General features: G+C 50.9%; 1 protein-coding gene across 1 annotated transcript in view; it reads right to left on the bottom strand.

Annotated features, from left to right (window-relative positions):
* MMD2 (monocyte to macrophage differentiation associated 2) overlaps nucleotides 1–26,497 on the bottom strand; it is a 41,322-nt gene that overhangs the window by 1,841 nt on the left and 12,984 nt on the right. The window contains exons 2-6 of the mRNA XM_034784947.1: nucleotides 11,703–11,784; nucleotides 6,350–6,510; nucleotides 4,802–4,876; nucleotides 3,480–3,581; nucleotides 847–916 (exon numbers count right to left, since the gene is read on the bottom strand). Coding sequence (XP_034640838.1) covers nucleotides 847–916; nucleotides 3,480–3,581; nucleotides 4,802–4,876; nucleotides 6,350–6,510; nucleotides 11,703–11,784 — 490 coding nt within the window. The remainder of the gene's footprint in view (nucleotides 1–846; nucleotides 917–3,479; nucleotides 3,582–4,801; nucleotides 4,877–6,349; nucleotides 6,511–11,702; nucleotides 11,785–26,497) is intronic.

Here is a 26,497-nt window from a genome sequence, read left to right as displayed (position 1 = left end):
ACTCAAAAGGGATGCTGGGATGGCCAAGGGCCACTTTGAGAGTCCAAATGCCCCGATGGAGCCATGCAAGTTTGAGAAGTGGGCGCCCCGTACAGTACACGGCAGGCATTTAATGGCAGGGAGTCACACTAGACTGGGGTGGGGAAACTTTTTGGCCCGAGCGCCACATCTGGGTATGGAAATTGTATGGCAGGCCATGATTGCTCACGAAATTGGGAGTTGGGGTGCAAGAGGGCGCGAGGGCTCTGGCTGGGGATGCGGGTTCTGGGGTGGGGCTGGGAATGAGGAGTTGGGGGTGCAGGAGGATGCTCCGGGCTGAGACCGAGGGGTTCAGAGGGTGGGAGGGGGATTGGGGCTGGGGCAGGGGGTTGGGGCATGGGACGGGGGGCAGGGGGGGCAGGCTCCAAGTGGTGCTTACCTCAAGCAGCTCCCAGAAACAGTGGCATGTCCCCGCTCTGGCTCCTATGTGGAGGCGCGGCCAGGCTGCTCTGCGCGCTGCCCTGTGCGCAGGCACTGCCCCTGCAGCTCTCATTGGCTGTGGTTCCCAGCCAATGGGAGCTGTGGGGCTGGCGCTTGGGGTGGGGGCAGCATGCGGAGCTCCCTGGCTGCCCCTACGCTTAGGAGCTGGAGTGGGGACGTGCTGCTGCTTCTGGGAGCCGTGCAGAGTGGGGCAATACCCTGACCCCGCTCCCCGGTGGGAGCTTGAGGGACGGATTAAAATGTCTGGAGGGCCGGAGGTGGCCCCCGGGGCCGTAGTTTGCCCACCTCTGCACTAGAGAAATCCTTCCAGCTGTGGCCCAGGCTCTTCAGAGGACAGGGAGCAGCGCACTGAGCCGAGTCACTTACCATCGAAAGGATCACCAGGGCGGGGAAGAATCCCATGATAACGTAGCACACCAGCTCCACCAGCTTGTACCTGTGAGGGAGAAAGACAGGCTCAGTGGTGGCAGGGCACCGAGGGAAAGGTTTAATCAAATGCTTTAAAACCACAGCTTCCCTGCTCCGGGAAGGAGGCGCCACTCTTAGTGCAATGAATCATTTCTATCGCACCACACACGTCCAGTGCGTTTTGCAGACCCAGGCCCTGCCCCACAGTGCCGGCCATCCACACAGACAAGGAAGACCCAGGACAGATCTCAGGAGAGGCCAGGTGAGGGGATGACTGATCAGGAGAAGACTGAGGGGAGTGCTTGAAGCTGTGTTTTGAAGAGGGATCTGGAGAGGAAATCCCTAAGGAACAAGCCAGGGTTTCCTGCAGGTCTCCCTGTAAGCATTCTAGTGAAGGTGAACTGGCATTTTCCCATGTCACCTCCCCGCCCCCCCCCTGTATTCCCCTTTCCCGCTCATCTGTAATGGTCCTCCCCCTCCCCTTGCTGGATAGGACAGGTTAAATGAGACTGAGCCCCATTACCTGTCTCCCAAGGAGGGGCTTTTCCCCTCAGAATTCCCAGACAACTAAGCGGGTGCATTGAACCATTGTTAGAGGTGCGTCTGCCTGAGCAGGCGCAGTGAGTCCGGGTTGATGCCTGGCTGCGTGCAGAGTACGTATTTGTGGGAGTATCCTGACAACTTCTGTGTATTTGTATTGACTCAGAGACACCATTTTTGTGTTATGGTACACAGGAGCGCCGCCAGCTTTTTTGCTGCCCTAGGCAGCGGAAGGTCCTGCCCCTGAAATGCCGCCCCCGACAGAGGCGGTGGAAGGTCCCGCCCCCGAAATGCCGCTGCCAACTGGGATGGCCGAAGATCCGGCCGCCGCGGTCACCATCTCCCAAATGTTAGTGCCCTAGGCGACCGCCTAGGTCGCCTAATGGGTTGCGCCAGCCCTGATGGTACAGCCTACTATGTGCTAGCCAGGAGAAGGCCCAGTCCCTGCCCCAAAGAACTCACAAAGCAGGGCCCCGAGCCTGAACTGACCCCATGCGAGCAAAGCCCTGCACTCCTGCAAAGTCCCATTAAAGCTGGGTGGAGGATCAGTGCCTAGTATCTTACCATACGTATCATAAAAAGTTACATATGCAAAGTACATTCCATGGGGTAACTTTTTGCCAGGCAGGTACAGGATAATGATCCGGGGGTTTCGCTGGATAATGGTTATTTCAGGGGAAGGCTATGCATTGCCCAGCCCTGCCTCCAGGAGCCGAGTGCCTGAGCTCGCTCTGTGACAGGGAAGAAGAATGATGTTGTGATTAAAACACAGGTCTGGGAGCCAGGACACCTGGGTACTAAATCAGTCCCTACCACTGACTCACTGTATGACCTGAACCAGGTCATTTAACTCTTCCGGGCCACAGTTGCCTTTTCTGCAAAACCACCCTCCAAAATGCAGATGTCAAGTTCTACCTCACAGAGGGTTGTCAGGCTAAGATCATGTTGACAAATATCACTCTTCACATTGCCTCCCTTACTTCTGCGCTGCTGCTGGCATGGCGCTGCCTTCAGAGCCGGGAGTCCGGCAGGCCACTGCTCTCCGCTCTGCCTTCAGAGCCGGGCGCCCGGCAGGCCACTGCTCTCCGCTCTGCCTTCAGAGCCGGGAGTCCGGCAGGCAGCCGCTACTGCTCTCCACTCTACCTTCAGAGCCGGGAGTCCGGCAGGCCACTGCTCTCCGCTCTGCCTTCAGAGCTGGGTGCCCGGCAGGCAGCCGCTGCTGTTCTCCGCTCTGCCTTCAGAGCTGGGTGGTGGCTATGTACTTGTGTGTGCCGGGGGGAAGGGCGTAAACGACTACAGACACAAAGAAGGGGCAGGGCCACCCAGAGGATTCAGGGGGCCTAGGGCAAAGCAATTTTGGGGGCCCCTTCCATAAAAAAAGTTGCAATACTATAGAATACTATATTCTCATGGGGGGCCCCTGTGGGGCCCGGGGCCTGGGGCAAATTGCCCCACTTGCCCCCCGCCCGGGTAGCCCTGAGAACGGGGGCCCGATCAAATAAGTTTGAGAACCACTGGTTTACGGAGTGCATCGGGAGGGGTGGATGGAGGCCCGGTAGCAACGCAAAGGGTCAGGAATATTCTAAGTGTAATAGAGCAGTTCCCTTCCTGGCGCTTCGTCCTGACTGCGTTGGGGCCCGGCCAGGGCACTGACGCGCTGCCTAGGGTTTTGTATAGTGTTCTGCAGGTACATGCTCCTTGGCCAGAAAAGGGCCCTGGCTCTATTAAGAACTCACTCTGGCTGTGAGCTTAGAAGCAGTATGCCACTTTTTGCTGTCTGCTGCCACCCAGTGGAAGAATTGTGTAACTGCCGCACACATCTTGATCAAGTTCCATTGCTGATTGAAAGCCAAACGATGGCATCTGGTGACTGGCCTGAGCCCCTGGTGGTGCAGACACTTGTGGGGAGGGTCTGTGGCTCAGGGAATGCACCGGGGACAGCTTCAGAGCATACTTGCCCCCTTCTTGCTGCCCACTCACGTTGAAAACAGGGCAGGGGGACTCGGAAGGGGAGGCTGGGCAGGCAGACAGACAGACTGGCACAAGCTCACCGCTCATGGAAGAAGAAAACATAGATGGTTCCGATAGATGCCATGATCCAGATGATCCAGCGCATGTGGGAGGCCCAGGGACCCAACTCCCGTAGGTTCAACCTGAAAAAAAAAACATAGAGACCGAAAGATGAAAGAGCCATCACGCAGCAGAGAACAGCAGCTGGCCATGAGAAACCAACCGGGGAAGCAGCGGGTTTGAAATCTATGCTGAGAGGCAGTCACTGATGGATGTGGGCATGCAGGGAGGAGAGGAAGCCTCCAAAAAAGAAAGGAAATTGAAACATACAGGAAGTTCACATTGCTGGCACCACAGGGCACTGCTGTGAGGAAGCTCACATTGCTGGCACCCCAGGAAGCTCTCTCATCCTTCTATTTCTAAAATTCTAGAAGGCAGCAAAGACCCAGCAAAGCCAGAGCCCTGCCACCCTGTCTTACAAATAAAGGACTATTTGAGGATAAATATGATGCCCAGTTTCGGAATAATCACCAGTGCCGCTGAAGGAACAGCTTTCCTCACCTTATTCTGGATAAAATCAGTCTGTGATGGCCTGCTTGTGCCGGAGGTGAGTTGGGAAGCAAATGTCCCCAGACTTTCTGTGGCAGAGTTCTGAGTGAGTCTAAGATTGATGGCCAATCTTGGGGTACTGTGTGAGCAGTGGGTGGAGAGTGCTGTGATCTAGGAAAGTGTGGTCTGAGCACGGGACCAGCATTGTTGCCAACTCTTGTGGTTTTATTCCTGAATCTATAATATTTCGTGTTCTTCTTAACGCCCCAGCTCCTGACGCCACGTGATTATGTGAGAATCTCAGCTTTCATTTAAAAAAATAAGTAACTTTCTGGGATCTGGTTGTGGATGAAGCTTGAAAACCATGAACCCTAAAGGCTCAAAAGGCCAATAAAAAGGCCTCACATTTATTATTTTTTTAAATCTCAGGATTCTTCTGGTCCTGATTGACGATTCTTGGGTTGGCAATGCCGAGACACCAGGAATTCCTGAGTTCTGGGCCAAATGCTTGCTATCCAGCCTCAGGCAAGGCAAAGGGGCTAGACTTTTCAAATCTGGGTGTCCATTTAGCTCCCGCTATCCAAACCTAGGCACCTAAATCAGTGGCCTGGCTTTTAGAGGCATTGAGTATGTACAGCCATGGACTTCGGACAGAGGTTAGCCAGGGCTAAAATGCAGGAGTGGGACTTTTGCTTCAAGATGGATTTTGAATTTTTTAAAACTTTTAATCGGGATGTAAAGTGTGAGACTATTTTCTGAATTCTTTCTCCTCCACCCCAATAGAGACCAGCCTGCTATTACACAGTGAACTCACCAGGGGGCATACGATGCTGCTATGAAGAAGTAGATCACCATCCGGTCAAACATATGCAGGCAGTGCTCCACTGTTCTAGAGCGGGGACAGACAAACACATGCAGGGAGTTATAGCATGCTGAGCCAGCCAGGGGGGAGCAAATGGATTTACTCGGGGAACTAAATAAATGCTAAGATGCAACGTGTTGATCAATGAGATGAATATAATGATTCTTAAAGACTTGATAGCATGGATGGGCACTAGATATGGTGCTGGGCAAAGCTTCCTCTGCCTCTCTGCACTTTGATGCTGACCTGCAGTATCCCTGTTCTGCTGCTAGCAGGCGTCTCCTGTCACCAGAGATCGCCAATCGAGCCCAATTCTCTGGATATTTTAAGTGGTCATAGGGGATCCGGTTGAATTGACTCGGCTATCAAGTAGATACAGTACTGTGGTCGAGCCACTGCCCTCTACTGAAAAGAATCAGAACTGCTCAGCTGTGTGTCAGAGGCCCTAGGTGGCTAACCACTAACAGTTCTTGAGAAGTAGGGGCCTGTGGACGATGAGGATCTGATATCAGGCCATCTCTGAGAGGCCACATGGTGCAGAACAGAGGCAAACAGAATTCTCAAATAGCTAAGGATTTATTATAACTGACATCCTAAACTGGGCTAGCACTTAGGTCTCCAGAGGTTCGTGAATCATCTCAGTATCTAATCCCTTCCCCAGTTTACAATGAATATTAAAATTGGTAGATTTTTTTAATGTGGAAAACTGATTTTTTTCAGTAAAAATTCAAATATACAAATATTTTGTCTGAAAATTAAAATACTTTGATGTAGAAATTCTGCTGAGATGTGACATGGGGATTGTGATTTGGGTGTCTCTTCCTCCCATCCCTCTCTACAGGTCAGGTTCCCCAGTCAGACTACATCTCCCATGATGCACCAAGGTATTGCCTCTTGGAAAAGAGAGAGAGTACATCATAGGAACTGCTAGCCACAGTGCATCAGGAGAGCTTAGCCCATAGAGGAGAATGGGGACATCAGGCAACTGATCTGCAACTCCCATGAGGCACCATAGCAGCATTTCTGAATTCAATTTTTTTTATTTTTGGCCAAAATATTTCGGTTTGGGGGCATCAGATTTTTCAATGAAAAAACTAAATTTTCTATAGAAAGAAGATATTTTTGTGAACTATTTCATTTCATTGAAACCCCAATTTCCCAATTGTCCAGCAGAAGGCAGTGGCTTGCACCCACACTAGCTAGTGGGTAGCAGAGCTAATAAACAGTTTGACGGGATCATTTTCAACTAGCCCTAATAACTGTGTGTTCAGTAAGAGAGTGTGGGAAGAAGAGGGCGCACAGGTGCTGGCGTGATTAATGGGGAGGTAGAAGCCCACACAAACTGATCAGAAAAATGCTGAAGGGGTGTGCGTGTCATTTTTAGCTCTTTGTCCTGCCCACAGAAGTCCTAATCTCCTGGCTGTTTCTATCTCTGCCTTCACAACCCTTCTCTATTTGCCCCCAGAGAACAGGGCCTGTAGTGACAAATGACTTTGCTACCTGAGGTGTCTCTTCTTCCAGGAGATGGTGTGAAAGATGGTGGAGACAGTGAAGAGGCCAGACAAGCCAAACCCATATATCCAGGCTGAGATGGTCTCCCAATGGTCATCTGAGAGGATGTAGAGGATGGAGCTGCCCAGGATGCTGGGGATAATCCAGAACTGGAAGGGAGAAGAACTCCATTGGCTGTCTCTGGCTCATTCATTTAGAGAAGGCTTTTATAGAATAACTGTTCTATGTCATAACTATTATCCCTGATTTCCTTTCAGATGGTTCCTCATCTATGGATGAATCTGTCCAGCCCAGCTGAGGGACAGAGGCTGGGACAGGCACTGCTCTGTATTATTTACACGATTTCAGACCCCGCTTGCCACAACGGGTACACCAGTCCCCAACATCGCCGCCAGAGAAGACTGTGAGCAGAGCCCCCTCCATGGGTGGGGCTCAGGAAACTTTTGAGATTAGAGTTGTGCAGGAAGTCCCCTCCCCATATGGGACAGAGGAGGCACAGCGGGGTAGAGATCAGAGACAGCCCCTCCCAGAAAGGGCTTGGGGCATTACATGTCAGAGATAGCCCCCTCCTGCTACCCCTTCTCTCTACTCTGTGCTTAGAGATCACAGATTTCCCTTCATTCCTTTTATTTTTCATTTGCCTCATTCCCACCAAGCAGGAAGAAGAGGATCCTGTTGTAAATCTAAGAAAAGCGGCTTCCTGCCCAATTTACCCCGGGGGTCTGGGAAGGGGGATAAATAACCGAGTTTGCTTAGTCAAAACTGCTGAACAGTCTGTACCTTAGTGAGTGCCCCTGGAGGAACAGCACAACCACCAGGTCACCCATAGCCATACAAAATGCATGAGCGTCTAAGGTGTCATCTAGGGCTTTCAAAATGGGTGTTGGAAAAATGAAGCAATCTGATTGGCTCCTAGCTATGGCGTTATCACATGATAACCACACCATTTGGTCCTCCATGGCCTAGTCAATTGGCTGGTATCCATAGGCCTAACTGCTGACTAAGAAAGGGCTTCTCGCAATGATTTAGAAAAAACAAGACCAATTGATATACCTGCCTAGGGCCCAAAGCTTCCCTAAGCTGTTCACATACTGCTTCCAGGGGACAGAGCATGGCCAAGTGGCTAAAGCCCAGAAGTTGCAGGGATGTGTTCAGCTCCTGCTACTCTGCTACTCAGTCACAGAACTCAAATTTGGAGAAAGCTTCTCAGGGCACCCACCCTATCTCCCCATCAATGGAGGGCAGTTCCTTACATTTCCTGGTACTGCGCCCAGTAGAGTTTTAACAATCCCATGCAATGGAGCTGCCACCACTTCTCTTGGAGAGATGACTCCACAGAGCTCAATCTCAAGGAGTCCTTCCTGATATTTAGCATCTGAGAGTTGCTACTGAATGCACCGTCTGTCGGACACAACACAGCCAGCCATTTGAATGGAAACTGCCCAAAGCAAGGCTCTGTCTCCTTCAGTTAGCTCCCGAGAGAGCCCCAGAGAATAGCTGCGTGGGAGAAGATACCTGGAACAGGTGTCTTTAGGTTTCTTATTCTGATGCCACCTGCAATCTGTAGGCCCTTTTCTACACCTTATTTAAGGCCCTATCCAATGGCCATTGAAGCCAATGGGAGTCTTCCCATTGGCTTCAACTGACTTTGGGTCAGGCTCTAATCTCCTAATGTATTTTCAAAGTCGTGGGGAAGCATTCCCAAAAGGCAAGGACTTCTTCACGAGAACGTGCGCTCTAAAAACCTTCCTAATATCAGATGCTGCAATTGAGTCCAGCCCTGCCTGATCCTAGCACCTCCAGAATTCTCCTGCAGCCAGTGGGAGATTTTCTTGACTCAGGGCTGTGGGATTGGGCCCATAAAGCAGGCGTGGCTTAAAAACAGACTTCCAGGCTTAGAAAAATAAAGACACTCAGCCACCCGGGTATGGGTTATAAGGTCACACCCCATCCCTCCGGTGCTGGGGACGCGAAGCCTCGTGCCTCCCCATGCACCAGAGGTGAGATAGCCTCATGTTACATGCCATGCCCTGCCACATGTTATTGCCTTACTTACCTCACTCTCAGCCAATCAGATCCTTCCATTCCCCAACAATGCCAGGCCCTCTTATCTTGCCACAACGGCCATCTCCTGCTGTGAAAAAGGAATGTTCCATTTTCACGGAGACCGTAGGGGTGTCCAGCGTGAGCAGTTCTTAGCAAAACACTTTGGTTTTCTAACCAAATAACTTCACCACGTGAAGCAAAATGGGTGGGGGAGAAAAAAAAACCACCTTGATGCAAGCAGGGGTCAAAGCAAGGGGGTGGTCAGGGGAGTGGGTTTGCCCCACAGCTTTCCCTCCTCCTTGGCTGGCGGGATGAGAGCTCCCCATCCTGTTCCAATCGACTTGGATGCAGGGATATATAAAGTCCAGTTATAAAAGTGTCTCAGATCCCCCATTATGTCAGCATCGGAGTCACAGCTCCTGCTTGCCATCCGCTCATTCAAACTGCTTTCTTAGAATCCTAGAAGCATAGGGCTGGAAGGGACCTCAAGAAGTCATCAAGTCCAGATCCCTGCACTGAGGCAGGACTAAGTAAATCTAGACCATCCCTGATAGGTGTATGTCCAACCTGTTCTTAAAAACTTCCAACAATGGGGATTCCACAACCTCCCTTGGAAGCCTATTCCAGAGTTTAACTACCCTTAGGATTAGAAAGTTTTTTCTAATATCTAACCTAAATCTCCCTTGCTGCAGATTAAACCCATTACTTCTTCAGTGGACAAGGAAAACAATTGATCAGAGTCCTCTTTCTAACAGCCCTTAACATATTTGACCGTTATCAGGTCCCCCCTCAGTCTTCTTTTCTCAAGACTAAACACGCCCGTTTTTGTTTTTTTTTACTTTTCCTAATAGGTCAGGGTTTTAAACCTTTTATCGTTTTTGTTGCTTTCCTCTGGACTCTCTCCAATTTGTCCAAATCTTTCCCAAAGTGTGGTGCCCAGAATTGGTCACAGTGCTCCAGCTGGGGCCTCACCAAGGCCAAGTAGAGCAAGACAGTTACCTCCTGTGTCTTACGTACAACGCTTCTGTTCATACACCCCAGAATGAGATTAGCCTTTTTTGCAACTGCATCACCGTGTTGACTCATATTCAATTTGTGACCCACTGTAACCCCTCAGCATACTACCATCTAGCCATCTACCATCTGGCAACCAGTTATTGCCCATTTTGTGGTTGTGCATTTGAGTTTTCCTTCCTAAGTGTAGTACTTTGCACTAATCTTAATTGAATTTCATCTTGTTGAATTCAGACCAATTTTCCAATTTGTCAAGGTCCTTTTGAATTCTAATCTTGTCTTCCAAAGTGCTTGCTATCTCTCTCAGTTTGGTGCCACCTGCAAATTTGATAAGCATGCTCTCCGTTCCGTTATCTAAGTCACTAATGAAAATATTGAAGAGTACCAGACCTAGACTGACCCCTGAGGGCCCCCCCTATATTCACCCTTTAAGTTCAACAGCAAACCATTGATGACTAGAGCTCCGCGTTTGTCATGGAGGTCACAGATTCTGTGACTTCCTGCGACCTCCGTGACTTCTGCAGCAGCCGGTGTGGCTAACCCCCGGGCCGCCCAAGCAGCTGGTCCCGGGGATAGCTGCTGAGGCGGCCCTGGGGACAGCCACGCCAGCTGCTGCTGGAACAGCTCCGCAGCCACTTGAGCAGCCCTGCAGCCAGCCGCACCGGCCTCTGCTCTGGTGGCCCCGGGCAGCTGGTTCCGGGGACCGCCCGAGCAATGGCCAATGCGTCTGGCCCCGGGAACCACCTGAGCAGTGGTCCTGGGGGCAGCCAGAGCAGTGGCTGGCCCTGGGGCTCCCCATTGGCGGTGGCCGGAGCAGCCACTGGCCCCCCGGGGTTCTACTCTCGGCGGTGTCCGGAGCAGCCGCTGGCCCCCCGGGGTTCCACTCTCAGCGGTGGCCGGAGCAGCCGCTGGCCCCCCGGGGTTCCACTCTCGGCGGTGGCTGGAGCAGTCGCTGGCCCCCCAGGGGTTTCCCCCCCTGCCACCGGTGCTGTGGGCTCCCCCCCTGCAGCATCTCCCCCCTAAGATTCAATCAGGGGTATTTATGGTATAAATCATGGACAGATCATTGGCCGTGATTTTTTGTTTCTTGTCCGTGACTCGTCCATGACTTTTACTAAAAATACCCTTGATTAAATCGTAGCCTTATTGATAACTACTCTTTGAATATGGTCTTTCAACCAGTTGTCCACCCACCTTATAGTAAATTCATCTAGATCGCATTTCCCTCATTTGCTTATGAGATTGTGATGTGTCAAAACCCTTATCCAAAATCAAGATATATCATGTCTACCGTTTCCCCCAACCACTAGGCCAGTAACCCTGTCAAAGAAGGAAAACAGGTTGGTTTGGCGTGATTTATCCTTGACAAATTCATGCTGGCTATTTCTTGTAATCGTAGTGTCCTCTAGGGGCTTACAAACTGATTGTTTAATAATTTGTTCTAGTATCCTGACTGCTCTGTAATTCTGGGGTTCCTCTTTGCTCCCCTTTTTAAAGATAGATATTATGTTCCCCCTTCCCTAGCCCTCTGGGAGCTCACCCGTCCTCCATCAGTTCTTGAAGATAATTGGTAATGGTTCTGAGATTGCATCAGCTAGTTCCCTAGTTCTTAGGATAAATTTAATCAGGCCCTGCCAACGTGAATACTTCTAACATATCTAAATATTCTTTAACCTGTTCTTTCCCTATGTTGGCTTGAGTTCCTTCCCCCTTGTTAATAGTAATTGTATTGAGTATCTGGTCACCATTAACCTTTTTGGTGAAAGTTGAAGTAAAATAGGCATTAAACACCTCAGCCTTAAAGTCTGCTTTTTTTGGAGTCCATTGTCCTCACTCCGCTGCTCTAACGCCTTCCTTTCCTTAGAATGGGGCAATTGATCATTTCATGATCACTTTCACCCAAACTGCCACCCAAGATTAGCTGAGTCACTTACAATAAGCCCTGACTGTTCCTTAAAAGCCACCAGAGACCAAAGGAGACGTGGCGAGCTCCTGCAAACAAGCTCCTGGCCATGTGCATGTGCAGTGACTGGGTGTCAGACTCCAGGTGTCAGCTGGGCACATCCCAGCCCTTGAGCTCCAGTCAGAAGATGCAACCCTAAATGTAATTTACATTCAACCTGTGATGGCTCCTGAACGCACGTGGAAGGGAACAGGGAGTGGAGCAAGCCTCAGCGTTGTCTTCCATTCTGGGAACACAATGGGAGCCGAGACCCATACACCTCTGTCTTCCTGCCCAACGTGCCTCCCCACACCCCAAGGCAATGCGAAGGCGACTCACGGCATGCGTGGCACAGTTCGCTGCGTGCTCATACTCCGTTGGCTGGTATCTCCGGTTGGACGGGACCCTGTGATTCATAAACCTTGAACGAGAAACCGGGAGAGAAGCAGGGTCAGAGGGTGGAGTCCTGGGGCAGGGCCACAAATCATTTATTGATAATGTCAGATCAGTTACACTTGGGATTGGGTTCTGGTGGGTGCTGCGTGCTGGCGCCCTCCAGGTAACCCAATCCCAGCTCTGGGAGCATGGGGTGGAAGAGTTGCTGCTCCAATTCTAGTTCTGCCAATGCTCTGTGATGGGTTCTGCAGAGCGGCATTCATGTGCAGGCCTTGAGCTCATTGGGAGCAGCTGAGTGTATGTTCCTGCACCCCCAGATCCCACGGGGCCCCTAAGTACATCTGCCAGGCTAACTATTGTTGCCTATTGTTGCCCTAAGTCCAGGACTGGTCCCAGCAGTGTTTGAAGGGGCTGATGACTGCACTCTCTCTGCTCACACACCGCTGCACTCACCTTTCTATTCATCCTGCACCCTTCACCCCGTGCAGCCACGTTGCAACAGCCCCCACTGGCCAGGGAAGCAGGAGTTGCAAGATCACTCCTGAGCTGATCTCTGATGCAGTGCGCACTCCCCCGCATGGCTGGCTGAGGACTCTTTAGTGTGTCAGGCAAGCAGTTTCTTGGGTGGACCCTTTCCCTATGCCGGACAACCACCTCCGAGCTGCACTCCCTTCCCACGGCTACATATACCCACTTGATGCCACGTATGGAAGGATCCTGGGCCAACAGGCTGCTGCTATGCAAGACTCAAACTCAGGCAGCAAGAGACCACTCCAGGGGATGCTGACACTGAGATGTAGAGAAATGGCATGTGCTAATGCTCCGAAAGCGGGAAGATCAGAAGGTGTCCCCTAGAATTCCTCTGGCCCTGTTGACAGCGGCTGTCTTTCCCCTACCCTAGTGACATCTTGCCACCTAGGGAAACTGAGCACAGCTCAAATATTCGCACTCAACCCCCTGAGAAGATGCACTTGTTATTTTATGAGTCATCACCCAGCTGTCAGGAAGGAAGGCCGAGCACTGAAAGACTAAAATAAAGAGGCATCGCGTGGCGCCACGGGGACATGTGAGCAATACTGCCAACTGTCTGAGCTCAGGGTTGGAATGAGGCGGCCAGGGGAAAACAGAGAGAAAACTGCTTGTGCACATAAGAAAGAGCGCGTTCTGGATCTTCGCGTCCCACTTGGATTCGCTGGGCCAGGGCCTATTTCTGTGTGCTAGCGCCTTCCACGGGCCAGTCTTGGAACTGCACAGCTTTCCTCTGTAGGCACAGGGTGCTCTCAGCCAGGCACAAAAAACAGGGTTACAGGGTCCTAATAGCAAGGATATAGATCCACTTCTCAAAACCACTACTTTGCCCAGCATTTTCACCATGGCTCAGGGGAGGGGAGGGCCTGACACTGAGATGGTGATAGGGGAAATTGGGGGGAGGAGGCGCTGAACTGGTGAGGGGGAATAACAGTCCTTTTCCTGTCTATATCACCTTCCATCCAAAGCACTTAATAAGTAACCATGGAACAGTTAAGCCTGACAGCACTCCAACGAGGTAGGCTTGGTGTTATGATCTTCATTTTACATGTGGAGAAACTGAGGCACTGAGCAGTGATGTTACTTGGTGGATGACTCTCAGCAAATTAACCACAGAGACAAGATGACAGCTCTGATCCCATGAGTCCCATGCGCTACACATAGGCCATTCTGCCTCTCTATGGTTAAACAGCATGCGCTATATTCTTCTCTCAGCTATTCCAGTGCAGTTCCATTGATGCCGGGGGGTGGGGGGGGGGGTGAACCTGTGGGAGAAGCAAATTTGGCCTCACCTCTGACACTCTGCCTTGAGTTGTCAGCCTTTACATGAGGCCTTTCCTCTAAAGACAGATGGGGAAGCCAGCTGCACTGCCCGCTTTCAGTGCTGCCTGTTGCAGGGCGTGGCACACCCCTTTCATGGCACGTGGATGGAAAAGAAAGGACAGCTGGGGGTGTGGGGGGGCATAATGGTGGCAGCCAAAAGAAGGGATGAGGGAAACCAGTTATCATAGGACCTGCCTCCATGTTTGGCCAAGAGAAGAACAGTCCCAAGGCCTAGCTTGCCCTCACACCACAATTTCACAGCTGTGTGTCTCTGATTCTGTGTTGTGGTGCATGTCTGTGTGTGTAGTCCTGAATAAGAGGGAAAATGTCACACTTTACATTTCTCTCTATTCATTTAGATGGGGTATTGCACTAATATGCCTTTGTTTTCTGTGCTCTACCTCTGTTTCTTTCTAAGGATTCCCCCACCTGAAGAGACAAGCAGCCCATCTCAGTGCAAACTGCTGCTGAAGAACGACACAAACCATGCTCTCACGGACACTTTAGTTTTGATTTGCTCTCTCTTAACCTGAAGTATCGGATTGCTCTCCATGTTTGAAGAAACATAACGATTTACCTCACCAGATCTAAACCCAGATAAAGAAATAGCATTGGGGCTTGTCAGTTGCTAGGTGTATCATGCTGAACTTCAACATACAAGAGTAGACAAACTAGATGTGTATCCAGAGTGAAAAACATATCCAAGACAACGAAGGTTGGACAAAGTGTAGGGTTCATACTTGGGCATGGCCTAATCAAGGCCATATGCCCTAATCAAAGGGATTGAGCTAAAGAGTGGAGCACTTGGTTACTGTTATCTTCAGAATAAGTGCGCAAGTGCTAATGGTGTCTAAAATGCACCTCTAGTGTCACAGTCGTCTCCTTCGTCCATGGCACGACTGTGGGATGTTACACCATGTCAGGGCAATGCCCTATTAAGAACTATCATAGTCCACAGAAAACCAGAAGTAGAAAGGTCAACGTGTGCTGTTATACCTGTGCCACTGCCAATAAGGTCAATGAGGACTGCACAGGTGAAACTGAGCGTGGAATTTGACCTGCTAAGCATATCTAGAGCAAAGTAATCTATTGGGGTTTAGGCGAACTAGCCGGCTACTCTTCCCTGGCAAATACAGCACCGTTTTAAGGGCTTTTTGAGGAAGAAACAGCTGTTTGTCCTTTGCAGCAACACTTATTAGATATTGAGACACAATTGTATTATCTCTACAATATTAGATCACTGTATCTGGGAATCTCCAGCAGAGAGACATGACTATGTTATTTCTGGTATATTACAGGTCAGCACACAGAGACCTACAGAACAGCATCTAAGGTACCTATTCTTCCCTAGCTGTGTACGAGTAAGCCCTGTTGAAGCCAATGGGAGTTCCTTGTCTCCTGCTAGGGCAGTGTCATGCCCCAGGATCCTATGCCTAGGAACCTGACTCTCAAGGAGGCTGTGCTGAAACATAGCAGCAAAGAAGCTCCAGCACTGAGGCTCCATTGCACGGCAGCATGCGTTAGAGCACTGAGATGTAACATGGTAGGGATATCATGGTCGTCAGCGGGAGCTGAACCTTCAGCATTCAAAACCAGCACTTCAGCCCATGCCACTTGAGCCGAAGGAATCTAACTCTTCGGGTCACCTAGTAGCAGGATTTATCTTTGCTGGGGCCAGTCACTATAGGAACACACAGCCACACTAAGTCCTCAGTTGCATGTTCACTTGAGTGGGATAGCAGCACCCGAGCAGTGCTCCTGTAGGTGCTCTCAGGTGGGAAGGAGGTGGAGCCAAGACCTATGCTTTCCCCCTCCACTGGCTAGCAGAGTGGGCCAGCCATGGGGGGACACTGCACTTGCCTAAGGGGTGTAGCTGCTGGCATGTTCCCCTGGCTTGCCTGGGAGCTTGCCTCCTGGAATAGCTCAGTTCTGCATCACCCAGTGCAGGCCCAATGGTAGGACTGAAAGTTCCCCCTGCTTCTTGGCAGGGGGTTAGACTAGATGACCCTAGCGGTCTCTTCTAACCCTATGATTCTATGATTCTAGTTCCAAGGTGCTGCACAAACCCGGAGGAAGACGACACCCTTCACACCCAGGCAAGAAATCCCAGGGTCTAACACAGCTGGCTCACAGCCTGGCCTCACTGCCATGGTTAGGCCTGGTTTGTATAAAAATAAAACAATGCTGAACTGACCAACCTGGATCTAACCTGTCACTGAGACTTAGGCCTGTTCTGTTCATTCGGGGCCACTCTTGTGGGACACACATGGGTGCATTTACTACTCAGCTTCCCTGGCCCTGTTTATTAGTCTCACTAATAGGCTTTAATAAGCCCCCCGAGGCAGGCCCCAGCAAACAAAGAGACTTTGGCTCTGTTAATTCCCCGCCTGAGCCCGGATTTTGTTCACATTCCTTCCCAACATCCTGTAACAATCTCTCTCCAACAACAGGACATTATTTTACTGTACCGTTGCTAGGTAACTGTCCAGAGCCTCACTGAAACCCCATCTGGGTGCTTTTATTTCTTCCTTTCTTTCTTTCTTTCTTTCTTTTTTTTTTTTTTAAATCCTTTCTGCATGGCCCAGACGTTCAGGGTTCTGCGGTGATGTCACAGTTTCCATGGAAACATGCACGAGAAAATTAAAAAAAAAACCCAAACCTCACTTTGTCTCTTGCCCATGCTGACTCTACTGATCATTATTATTATTATTAATAATAATAATAAAAGCGAGGCTGACCTCGGGGGCACGTGTCACGCCGATTCCCACAGCCCCTTGGCATGGGGGGGAGAGCGCCTTTCAAACTTGGGCAGGGAAGTAAATGTCTGGGAATGGCAGAACTGAATACCAGCATGTAAGGATATCCTCACACACACACACACACACACACACACACACACACACACACACACACACACACACACAGTGTAGTTAGGCAAGGGGACTGGATGGGTTAAGGGCCTGGGAGTGGGAGCTGGGATTTGTTGGAAATCCAACTCTGGTCAGTCTATCTAGGTTCTTATAAAAGCACCCCTCATTGTATTATCTGAGTGGCTCCCAAGAGATCAGATGTAACTTCACAATAGGCCAATGGCTTAATTTTGCCGCCTTCCTCCCCTGAGGTAGCCAGGGCTATGGTTTTGTGTATTTATTTCCCTCTCTCATCTCTTCTACTTCTCTCTCTCTCTCTTTTCCTTCTTGCCTTCCCATTTTTGACCGTGTCTAGACTACGGACCTTACAGTAGCACAGCTGTACCACTAAGGTCTCCTGTGTAGTGGCTCTGTGCCGGTGGAGAGAGCTCTCCCACTGGCATAATTAAACCAGCCCCAACGAGCGTCGGTAGCTATGTCGGTGGGAGAGCGTCTCCCGCCAACATAGCGCTGTCCACACCGGCGCTTCTGTCGGTGAAACTTATGTCGATCAGGGGTGTGGGGTTTTTTCCACATCCCAACCGACAAAAGTTTTGCCAACAAAAGTGCTAGTGTAGACAAAGCCTTTGTTTCCTCCTCCCTTAGGGTACGTCTACACTTAAACCACTACAGCGGCTCAGCAGCAGCGCTTCAGTTGGGCCTCTGTAGCACTACAGCAGAGACATTATCGACACCCAGAGGAGGGGTTCTCCCATCGGCGTAGGGAATCCACCTGTTAGAGAGGTGGTTGGGTCTGCGGGATCTCTAGGGACTGGTCTACACTGAAAACCTACATTGGCATAGCTGTGTCTCTCAGGGGTGTGAAAAATCCATCCCCCTGAGAGATGTCGCTATGCCGACCTGACCCCCGGCAGAATTCTTCCATTGATCTAGCTATCACCTCTCGGGGAGGTGGATCAACTACAGCAATGGGATAATACCTCCCACCACCATAGGCGCCGACTTTCACTGTTCCCGGCGGGTGTTTGACCCCACCCCTGCCCCTGGCCCTGCCCCTGCACTGCCCTTGCCCCACCCCCGTTCCACCCCTTTCCCAAAGTCCCTGCCCCCATTCCACCCCTTTCCCCCAAGTCCCTGCCCCTGCCCCACCTCTTCTCCGCCTCCTCCCCTGAGCGCGCCGCATCCCTGCTCCTCCCCCCTCCCTCCTGGAAAGTCCTAAACGCTGCCAAACAGCTGACTTGGCTGGAGAGGCCCACGGCCCTATGGGGAAACTAGATTTACTGATTAAAACCTGTCAAAAACTCCACAAGGAATACAACACAGGTACCTAACTTCCCAGTCAGTCAGATTGCCTGTCATTGCTTTTCAGGGACACCAATGGGAATGGAAAGTAACTCCGTCAATGTCAGTCAAGTTGTTCTGGACTTATATACCAATGTAATGGAGAGCAGAATCTGACCACCATGTGCTCCGTCTAGTAGGCCTGTATTTGATTGGAGGCTTACGTAGCCTTATAAAATTCTACATATTCATTTGTCTGGGATAGCCTTTTTTGACTTACAATTAGATTTTCCCGCTCTCATCCCCTCACACTCCCTTTGTTCACTGTCATCCCTCGCTGTGGTACATTTAAATTAGAATGTTGTAGACTGAATGCTTTGGGCCAAGGACTTGTCTGTAACACCCCAGGCAAACCTATAAATAAGACCCCATTAGCATCCTGGGAAGGGAGAGGCAATAGATTTTGCCCTTTTGCAAGGTTGTGTTCAAAGGAGAATTGAGGAGACAGACAGATTTTAAAGTTCTTTGGGAGCTGAGCAGGCACAAAATTGTGCCTTTGAAAGACTGACCCTGCGGTGAGTTTCTTCACAGCTTAAAGTTAGCGAGCTGCAAGGCTGGAGTTTGGATCATGTAAATGATTTCCCATTTGCTCTGCCTACATGTTGATGCACATTGGAGTGCCCACAGACTGAGCTTTCAACCCCTGGGGATTCATCCGCTCTAATCCAGGGTGGCTTTGGTTTCACTGCAGTTTCAAAGTAACCGTGCACTGTCATGGTCCCTCTCTCTCCTGGGTTATTCTCCTCATCCCACAGGGTCTCTCTCCTCAGCCCCGACAAATCAGAAAGGTCTGTCTCCCCTTACAGGCCCCATGCAAACCAATGCCTGCAGTTTCCTTGCCAGAAGCCCCAGGGAATGGAGAGGATATCTCCTGGGCTCTGCAGCAGCAAATCAAGTAGCCACTCCCCAAGTGCCTTCCAGTGCATGCTCCATGGAGCATTCTGAATGGACTTCCTAGCAGCAGCTGGGCTGGTTGCATTGATCGGACAAAGCGAAGGGCCTTCTGACGAGGTGCAATTAGTGATATCTAGCTGATCAGAACATACAGCACCTGAATGTGCCTGTTCAAATGAAAATAGTCTGTTCTGACTGCACTGTGTCCTCCTCAGGCTCCATACTGCTCACAAACCCTGTCCTCCTACCCAGCTCCTCTTTGTACTGTGAGCTTGATCCTGCAAAGTGCATGACGCCCTTGGCACTTGCTGATAACACACACACCTCTGTGACGGCCGGGCCTGCTGTGGTACGGAGGAGGGCGAGTGGCGAGATGGCTCACTGGGGGGAACAGCTTTAATTTCCACCAGGGGCAAAATGGGAGCCTGGCTGCTCAAGGATGGTGAGAGGCTGTAATAGCTGGGTGCTTCTCCCAGCCACAATAGCCACAGCTGGACCCCAGCCAGCACCAGCCATGTTTTGGTCTGCCTTGGAGTCCTGCAATTAGGGAGATTGCTGATACTCTCCCCCACTGCAGCCTCCCCCATGGGCTTTCCATTGCCGGGGCCTGCAGACATTCACGTGCTTTATCCTCCAGTCTAGCTGCCCGGGTGAAAACAAAATGAAAGAGTCCTGTCTCCTCCATCTCCCAGCTCTTGCCTTTGATCCCATCATTATTTGTTGCATTGCAGTAGTGCCTAGCAACCCAGTCATGAACCATGACTGTACTGCGCTAGGCGCTGCACACAACAGAGAGACAATCCCTGCCCCGAAGAGCTTACAGTCCCAGTGCTTTCCCTTCTCCAGTCTTTCCCTCATGGACCCTGCTGCCAAATGGGCCAAATCCATCATCTAAGCCTGATTCCACCCTATCTCCCCACCTCACCCACAATAACTTGCCTGGAGTCTTGCGAGCTGAATGAGCTTCCAGCAGGATTTCTACCATCAGCTCTGAGAGCGCCACACTACACCCTCCCTCTACTATTTCCTACAGTACATTCTTTGCAGGGCTGCCCTGTTGGAGCATTGCCCACTCCAGTGGAAGTACAGCCATCGGAACCTTACACCTGAGCTGCTTTCTGGATTAAATACCTGTCTTCGGACAGTCCCATTTGGAGAGGGCACCTGAAACTCTAATTACACTTGAGGAGAGCTCAGATCAGCCAAAAACCCACAGAGACTCTGCTGCATGTTTCTCAGCCTGAGCACGGAACAAACGGCTGATGGGATGAACTGCCTGCGGGCAAATGGAGCTTGGAGTTTTTCAGCATAAGTACATCTCAAGAAGAGGAAAATTTCTCCCTGCCGGGAGCTGAGGACCAGGCTATTGACTGTGGGACTGGCTCATTTAGGAAGAGAATATATATTGCCCTTTGTTTGAAATGAGTTCTGTGAAATAGGTGTGATGCTACACCCTATATTCTTCAATAGAAATATTGTTATGATATGAAAATGGCATAACTAAGGTATGTTTTATACAAGGTGGGTCGTGTGAGGTATCATTGGAAAGGTTATGTTTTACTGAATATGAGTATCCTATTTGTATACCTCTATCATTTCGGTATCTGAAGTTAGGAATATTGACTTTGTAACAATTACAACTGTGGTTACACCTGGGGAACGCCCACCAGACAGTATGCAATCAGCCTGGATGGGCCATTAGGAAAAACAATGGGTCTTTGAAGATGCTGATCTCTCATCTTCCTGGAGTTCCTTCCTGTGGACGTTACAAGTAAACCTTGTCTCATGGTGGCTTTAACATTGTAAGGTCATGTGATGCTGTCACCTGGTACGGAGTACCACTTTGGACATTGCTGGTATTTTTCCACTGGAAACGAAGGATTCCCGCCTTATGTCAATCCTATTTAAGGCTGGAAAGTGAGTCAATCAGGCTCTTCTCCATTGCCTCCCCGCCCAAGAAGGAAGACTGCTGAAAACACCTGAACAAACAAAGGAACTAAGCTGGGGAAAGGCAAGGGCTGAGTCCAGGCTGAGACAGGGGTCTAGCCTGTGACGAGAAATAACTGGAATTCTGAGCTGCAGAAACTCTGCATCCTGCTTAAAACATTTAGGGAGAGAAATTACTATTTGTGACCTGTTTCTTTAGCATATTAAGCTTAGTTTGTGTGTTTTGTTTTATTTGCTCAGTAATCTGCTTTGTTCTGTTTGCTGTCCCTTATAATTACTTAACATTTATCTTTTGTAGTTAATAAACTTATTTTTTGTATATTACAAAACCCAGTTTGGGCAACTCATAACCGGGGGACAAAGTGCTGTGCATATCATCCTCCACATTGAGGGAGGGGGCGATTTTTATGACCTACACTGTATAGATGTCTATACAGCGCAAGACAGTATAATTTTGCGTTTACACTCCAGAGGGTGCGTGCACAGGAGTGCTGGCCATTCCCCTAGCTGAGTCCTCCCACAGAGAGCTGATCGCAGACTCTGTGTGATTCTACAGCTGAGTGTGTCCCTACCTCTGTGTGTGCTGTAAAGGGGCTTGAGAGCCTGTCACAGCAGCACAGAGTAAGGGAAATCCAGGCTGGTGGGACAGGCGGGCTCAGTGGGACCCCAGCGAGGGAGTTAGCAGGGTCATCAGGAAGAATCTGTTTCCTCCCGTGCTGCATCCCATTACAGACGATAGCCATCAGCAACTGAACAAGAGGGCTTCCAGCCCCTTTTTCTCTCCAGTGGCTGCTTCTGGCAGACAGCTAGCTGAGGTTTGTGGAGCTGTCAGTCCTAAATGGGAGGATGGCAGCCTTTGCCAGAATTAATATGCACAGGTTGTTAACTGCTGCCAGAGGGTTTCCCACTGCTCTCCTTCAGGCCTGTCTGATCCTGGCCCCATTTCCCAGAGAGCAAGCTACAAAAAACCCCATGCTCACAACTCTGGACTCCAGCACAAAGAGGCTCTTGTCCTGCAGAATCAAAGGACAATCCAGAGCTGACTTCCCATATTCATCCCCCCTCTCCCGCTATGTTTTTACTCCCTGTCATCCAAGAATGAGGATGCTCTGAGCATCATGCAGTCCTGTGAGCTGCTTTCTGGCTCTCGCTTTGTTCAGGGTAGAGAGGAAAGTGGGTTAAAACCAGATTGTAGATGTTACGTGGGGTGTGAGAGCCTCTGGGAGCTTGAAGACTCAGGTGAATGATCTGAGGCTCATGGATCTGAAGCACTGAGATTTCACACACTCATATACGGAACACATCATGGCATGTGGGGTAAAGGTTTATACGCACTTGCGTGGGAGGAGCTGCACCACTCAGACATGGCTTCCCCACTAGTGTATAGTGTGTCCATCTCAGATTTATGCCGACAAAACCTCCATTTAAATATATACACATGAGGCGGAGCAAGAGCAAACAGTGTGAGGGAGTGTGATTCAGTGGCCAGGGCACTGGACAGGGACTCAGGGGACTGCTTGGCACTGACCTCCTGAGTGACTGTGGCCAAGTCCCTTCACATTTCTGTACCTCGGTTTCCCCATCTGAAAAGGAGGGTAATGATGCTGACCTTCTTTGTAACGTGCTTTGAGGTCTACCAATGAAAAGTGTTATATGAGAGCTAGGTATATTCCTCTTAAGAGGTGATTAGTGTGATATAAAGCTTGAGATGCTCACATTATACACCTGTGGGGAAGTCATGTGAGAGTTAACCAGTCCCCACCGCTTCCCCGCAAAGCGCTCCTAAAACCTCCCTCGTACACGGTCTTCCAGGCTGCAGGTGGCTAGAAAAATCTCTTGGCAAGAGATGGGACCAGGGCACTTGCCAGGAGGACGAATGCGTCTTGTTGAGAAATCCTGACCCCTTGTGGTCAGGCATTAAGCTGCACCAATGGTAAGCGAAAACCCTGGAAAGTAACAGCATGGTTGTCACGTCTTAGAAGCAGGGACCAGTCATTGCATTGTTCCCTCAAGTTCTATGCACATATACAGTGCTCTCTATATCTGTTTAGTATGGAAAAGGGTCGAGAACCATTGCTATAGAGTCTTCTCTCTGCAGAAGACACTAGCTGCCAAGGTCTGAAGTTGCTCACCCATGGAGGGCATCTACCTCAGTGGGTTTGGCCAGCCAAATCATCATGCACGTTGGGCACTGGCTGTGTTGCTTTGTAATGATGTGCTAAACTCGCAGGAAGCAGCCTAATTATAAGCTAGGGAGGAGAACGAGGACCGAATCCTATTAGTAGGTCCTGTAGCTGGATCATTAGAAGATGACAGGTCAAAAGCGTAGCATGAGCCAGGGCCCAGCTTACAGGAATTCACCCAGCGGACAGGCACAGTGGCTCGAATACACACAAACAGTGCTCAAGCCTGGGATTTTGTTCCTGGGACTCCCATGTGTTAGCACAGGACGCGTGGTCTTGATCATTGCTTAGGCGAGAGCTGGGGAAGAGGGGATGACTTGCTGTAGACAGGGGAGATTGGGAAGCCAGGAGGGGCAGAGACATAGGGTTGCCAACATATTTCAAAAATAAGGGACTGTTTTCTTAGCACCCCTGCCCCATCCTCCTCCCAGTATTATTATTATTATCATCATTCTTATTAATAATAATACTAAGCAGTATTCACCTACCCTACATACCCCGAGGTATTTCTTGCTGCTTTTTGCAGCACTCAGCAACTCCCAATCTTGTTGTACAGAGATGAAACAATAAGGGACCTCCCTTGTAATAAGGGCTGAGAGGGACTTCCTGGCATTGGTGGTATCATCTGTCAGAGGCCATTACTTTCTCTGTCTCTTGCTTCGTAATGAGACGCTGTCACTGAGCTGATCGGGGCTGGATTTATTTGCCAATTCCATGATGATTTCTGGAGTGAGTGTGACGGATGATTGCCAGGGAAGAGGCTAAAGAATAATCCTCTTTATTAGTTCTGAAGAACCTGGAGGGCTGCTGGGTGTTGGCCGGGGGAGGGGCAGTCAGTACCAGTTTGCTCTGTCTGAAAGCTCAGGGGATGAAATTAAAGATTGTCTCCCATTTGGGTACAGGGGAAGGGCATGGTGGGTGCAACCTTTGGACACCTGTTTGTAGCCCCTAGATCAAGACCCCAAACTCTGCAGGAACAATAACATGTTTTGCCCAAACCAAATGACTGTACAGTACTATAAACATTCTAAAATACCTGGTTTACTTTCTTACCAGGCTACAGGGAGAGCTCTCCCACTGAAACTTACAAATGCAAACTGTAATTCTAACCCCATCCAGTTCTGCCATCTGCAGAAACACCCACACATGCCTACATATCTGTACGTGTTGTACTCAGTGCCCGCTTCTCTGCATCTGGGTGCTCCTTTCCCAGCTCCTACGCGCACATATGGCAATCCAGGTTCGGAAAGTTCAGCCTTGTGTGTCCTACACTTTAAATACAACTTCCGTCCTCCTTTGCCCTCCATGCTGGGAGGAAAAAAGACACTAAATCTGTTCTTGGTTTTACAATCCGTTTCCCTGGGTGGAATTCAACCTGCTAACCACTTTCCTCTTTCAGCTTTTGGACTGATTCCAGCATGCATTTCAGATGGAAGCATCACGCACAAGGGCAGAGTGGGGGTGTGTTGGGAAGGTGGGTGTGAGGGAACAAAGCATTCTCTCTCTGTGCTGTTTTAGTGTAACAAAAGGGACTGGCAGCTTTCCGGAGGGAGCAGAGTGAGTCCGAAAAATGGAAACACAAAAGGCTCGTTATCTTCCTAGATGACACATGTTTCAGGGCTGGTGCCGCGTATTTTCATGTGTTTATACATAGCCTAGCACAGTGGGATCCCAACCCTGACTGGGTCCTGTGGGTGCTACTACAATATAAATGTTAAACAATAGCACAATAACACACACAATGTGTATTTATGCAAAAGGATGCTGAAACTGAATGGTGAGTCTTGGGTCCAAAGACAAACACTCTTTCAGGCTCAACCAGAGCAGTTCAAGCACTAAAAGCAGCAGGGGTCTACTGCCCAAGGACTAGGCCATATGGCGAGTCAGACTAAACGGAGCAGATTGAGGGGTTTCCCTGGTTCCAAATTCAGGGCCTATGTGATTGGTTTTAGGCGGTGTCTCTCAGAGCGAGAGAAAGGCAGGAGGAGTGGCGTGAGTGTGACCCAGAAAGGAAGCAGAGAGACAGAACTTCTTGAGCACAGAGCTTGCTGGAGTGGCACCCAGGGGGATTTCTGAGCAAGGAAGCTGTCTGCTGTTGTTTGTTTTGACTGTGTTCAGGGAAATAGGACTTTGTGTACATTCTTTGTACATAAACAAAATCATAAACCAAGACTATACCTGACTCAAATTAATGATTTTTCTCTCTAACAGAAACAACCCTGCAAAGCCCTGAGTAATGGCTCAGGCCCAGGAAGCAACAATACATATACACATATACACAACCACATACATAGGGTGACAAGGTGTCCGATTTTCGACCAGAACACCTGATCAAAAAGGGACCTTGGCTGCTCTGGTCAGCACCGCCAACCAGACCGTTAAAAGTCCAGTCAGTGGTGCTAAGGCAGTCTAGTCCCTACATGTCCTGGCTGGCACCACACTGCACCCCAGAAGCAGCCAGCAGGTCTGGCTCCTATGCAGGGGGGCCACGGGGCTCCGCGCACTGCCCCTGCCCCGAGCCACCACTCCGCACTCCCATTAGCCGGGAAGCGGGGGAGCGATGCCTGCGAGCAAAAGCAGTGAGTGGAGTCTCTGGCCCCCCAGCCTAGGACCCGGACCTGCTGGCTGTTTGCTGCTTCTAGGGCGCGTGCAGCGCGGTGCCAGCATAGGCGCGGGAAGTAGGGGTACGGGGGGTGCTTCCCGCACCTATGCCCTGCTCCCGGCCCTCCACCCCCAACCCCTCACTTCACCTGTGGGGGGGGAGGGGAGCTCGGGTCCCAGACGGTGGCCCGGGGACCCCAAGCTGGCCCCACCCCCGCTCCCAGGCCTCCATTCCCGGGGCTCTGCTCCTGGGGCCCCGGCTGCTGGCCCCATGCCCGGGGCCCTGCGCCTGGCCGCACGGTTGGGGCTCTGCTCTTGGCCCCATGCGTGGGATCCTGGCTGCCGGCCCCTACTGGGGCTCCGCTCCTCGCCCCACGCCTATTCCCAGCCCCCTTACCTCTGTCCATGTTCTCTCCCCTCCCCTCCCAGAGACACAGCCCTGCTCCCAGCCTCGGGGGTGGAGGGCAGACAGGGATAAGGAGGCTGGCTTTCAGCACCCCCACTACTAAAAATGTTCCTGCACCACTGGGTGCCAGGACAGGCAGTCAGCCTGCCTTAGCCCCGCCCCCCGCTGCACCGCTGACCGGGAACAGCCCGAGGTAAGCCCCCGTCTCAACCCCGAGCCCCAACCCCCTGCCCCAGCCCTGAGCCCCCCCCCAAACCTGGAGCCCCCTCCTTCACCCCAAACCCCTCATCCTCAGCCCCAGCCCAGAGCCCTCACCCCCTCCCACATCCCAACCCCCTGCCTCAACCCACAGCCCCCTTCCGCACTCCAAATCCCTCAGACCCCCCCCGCAGCCTGGAGCCCCCTCCTGCACCCCAACCCCTCATCCCCACCCCCAGCAGGAGCCCTCACCCCCTCCCACACCGCAAGTCTCTAGCCCAGCCTGGAGCCCCCTCCCGCACCATGAACCTCTCATTTCTGGCCCCTCCCTGGAGCCCGCACCCCTAGTAAGAGCCCTCACTCCCCACCTCATCCCAACCCCCCGCCCCAGCCCAGTGACAGTGAGTGAGGGTGGGGGAGAGCGAGCCAGCCAGGGAGGGGAAATGT

The sequence above is a fragment of the Trachemys scripta genome, chromosome 10, assembly GCF_013100865.1.
Source record: "Trachemys scripta elegans isolate TJP31775 chromosome 10, CAS_Tse_1.0, whole genome shotgun sequence".
NCBI lineage: Eukaryota > Metazoa > Chordata > Testudines > Emydidae > Trachemys > Trachemys scripta.
This window is presented reverse-complemented; position numbering and strand designations above follow the sequence as displayed.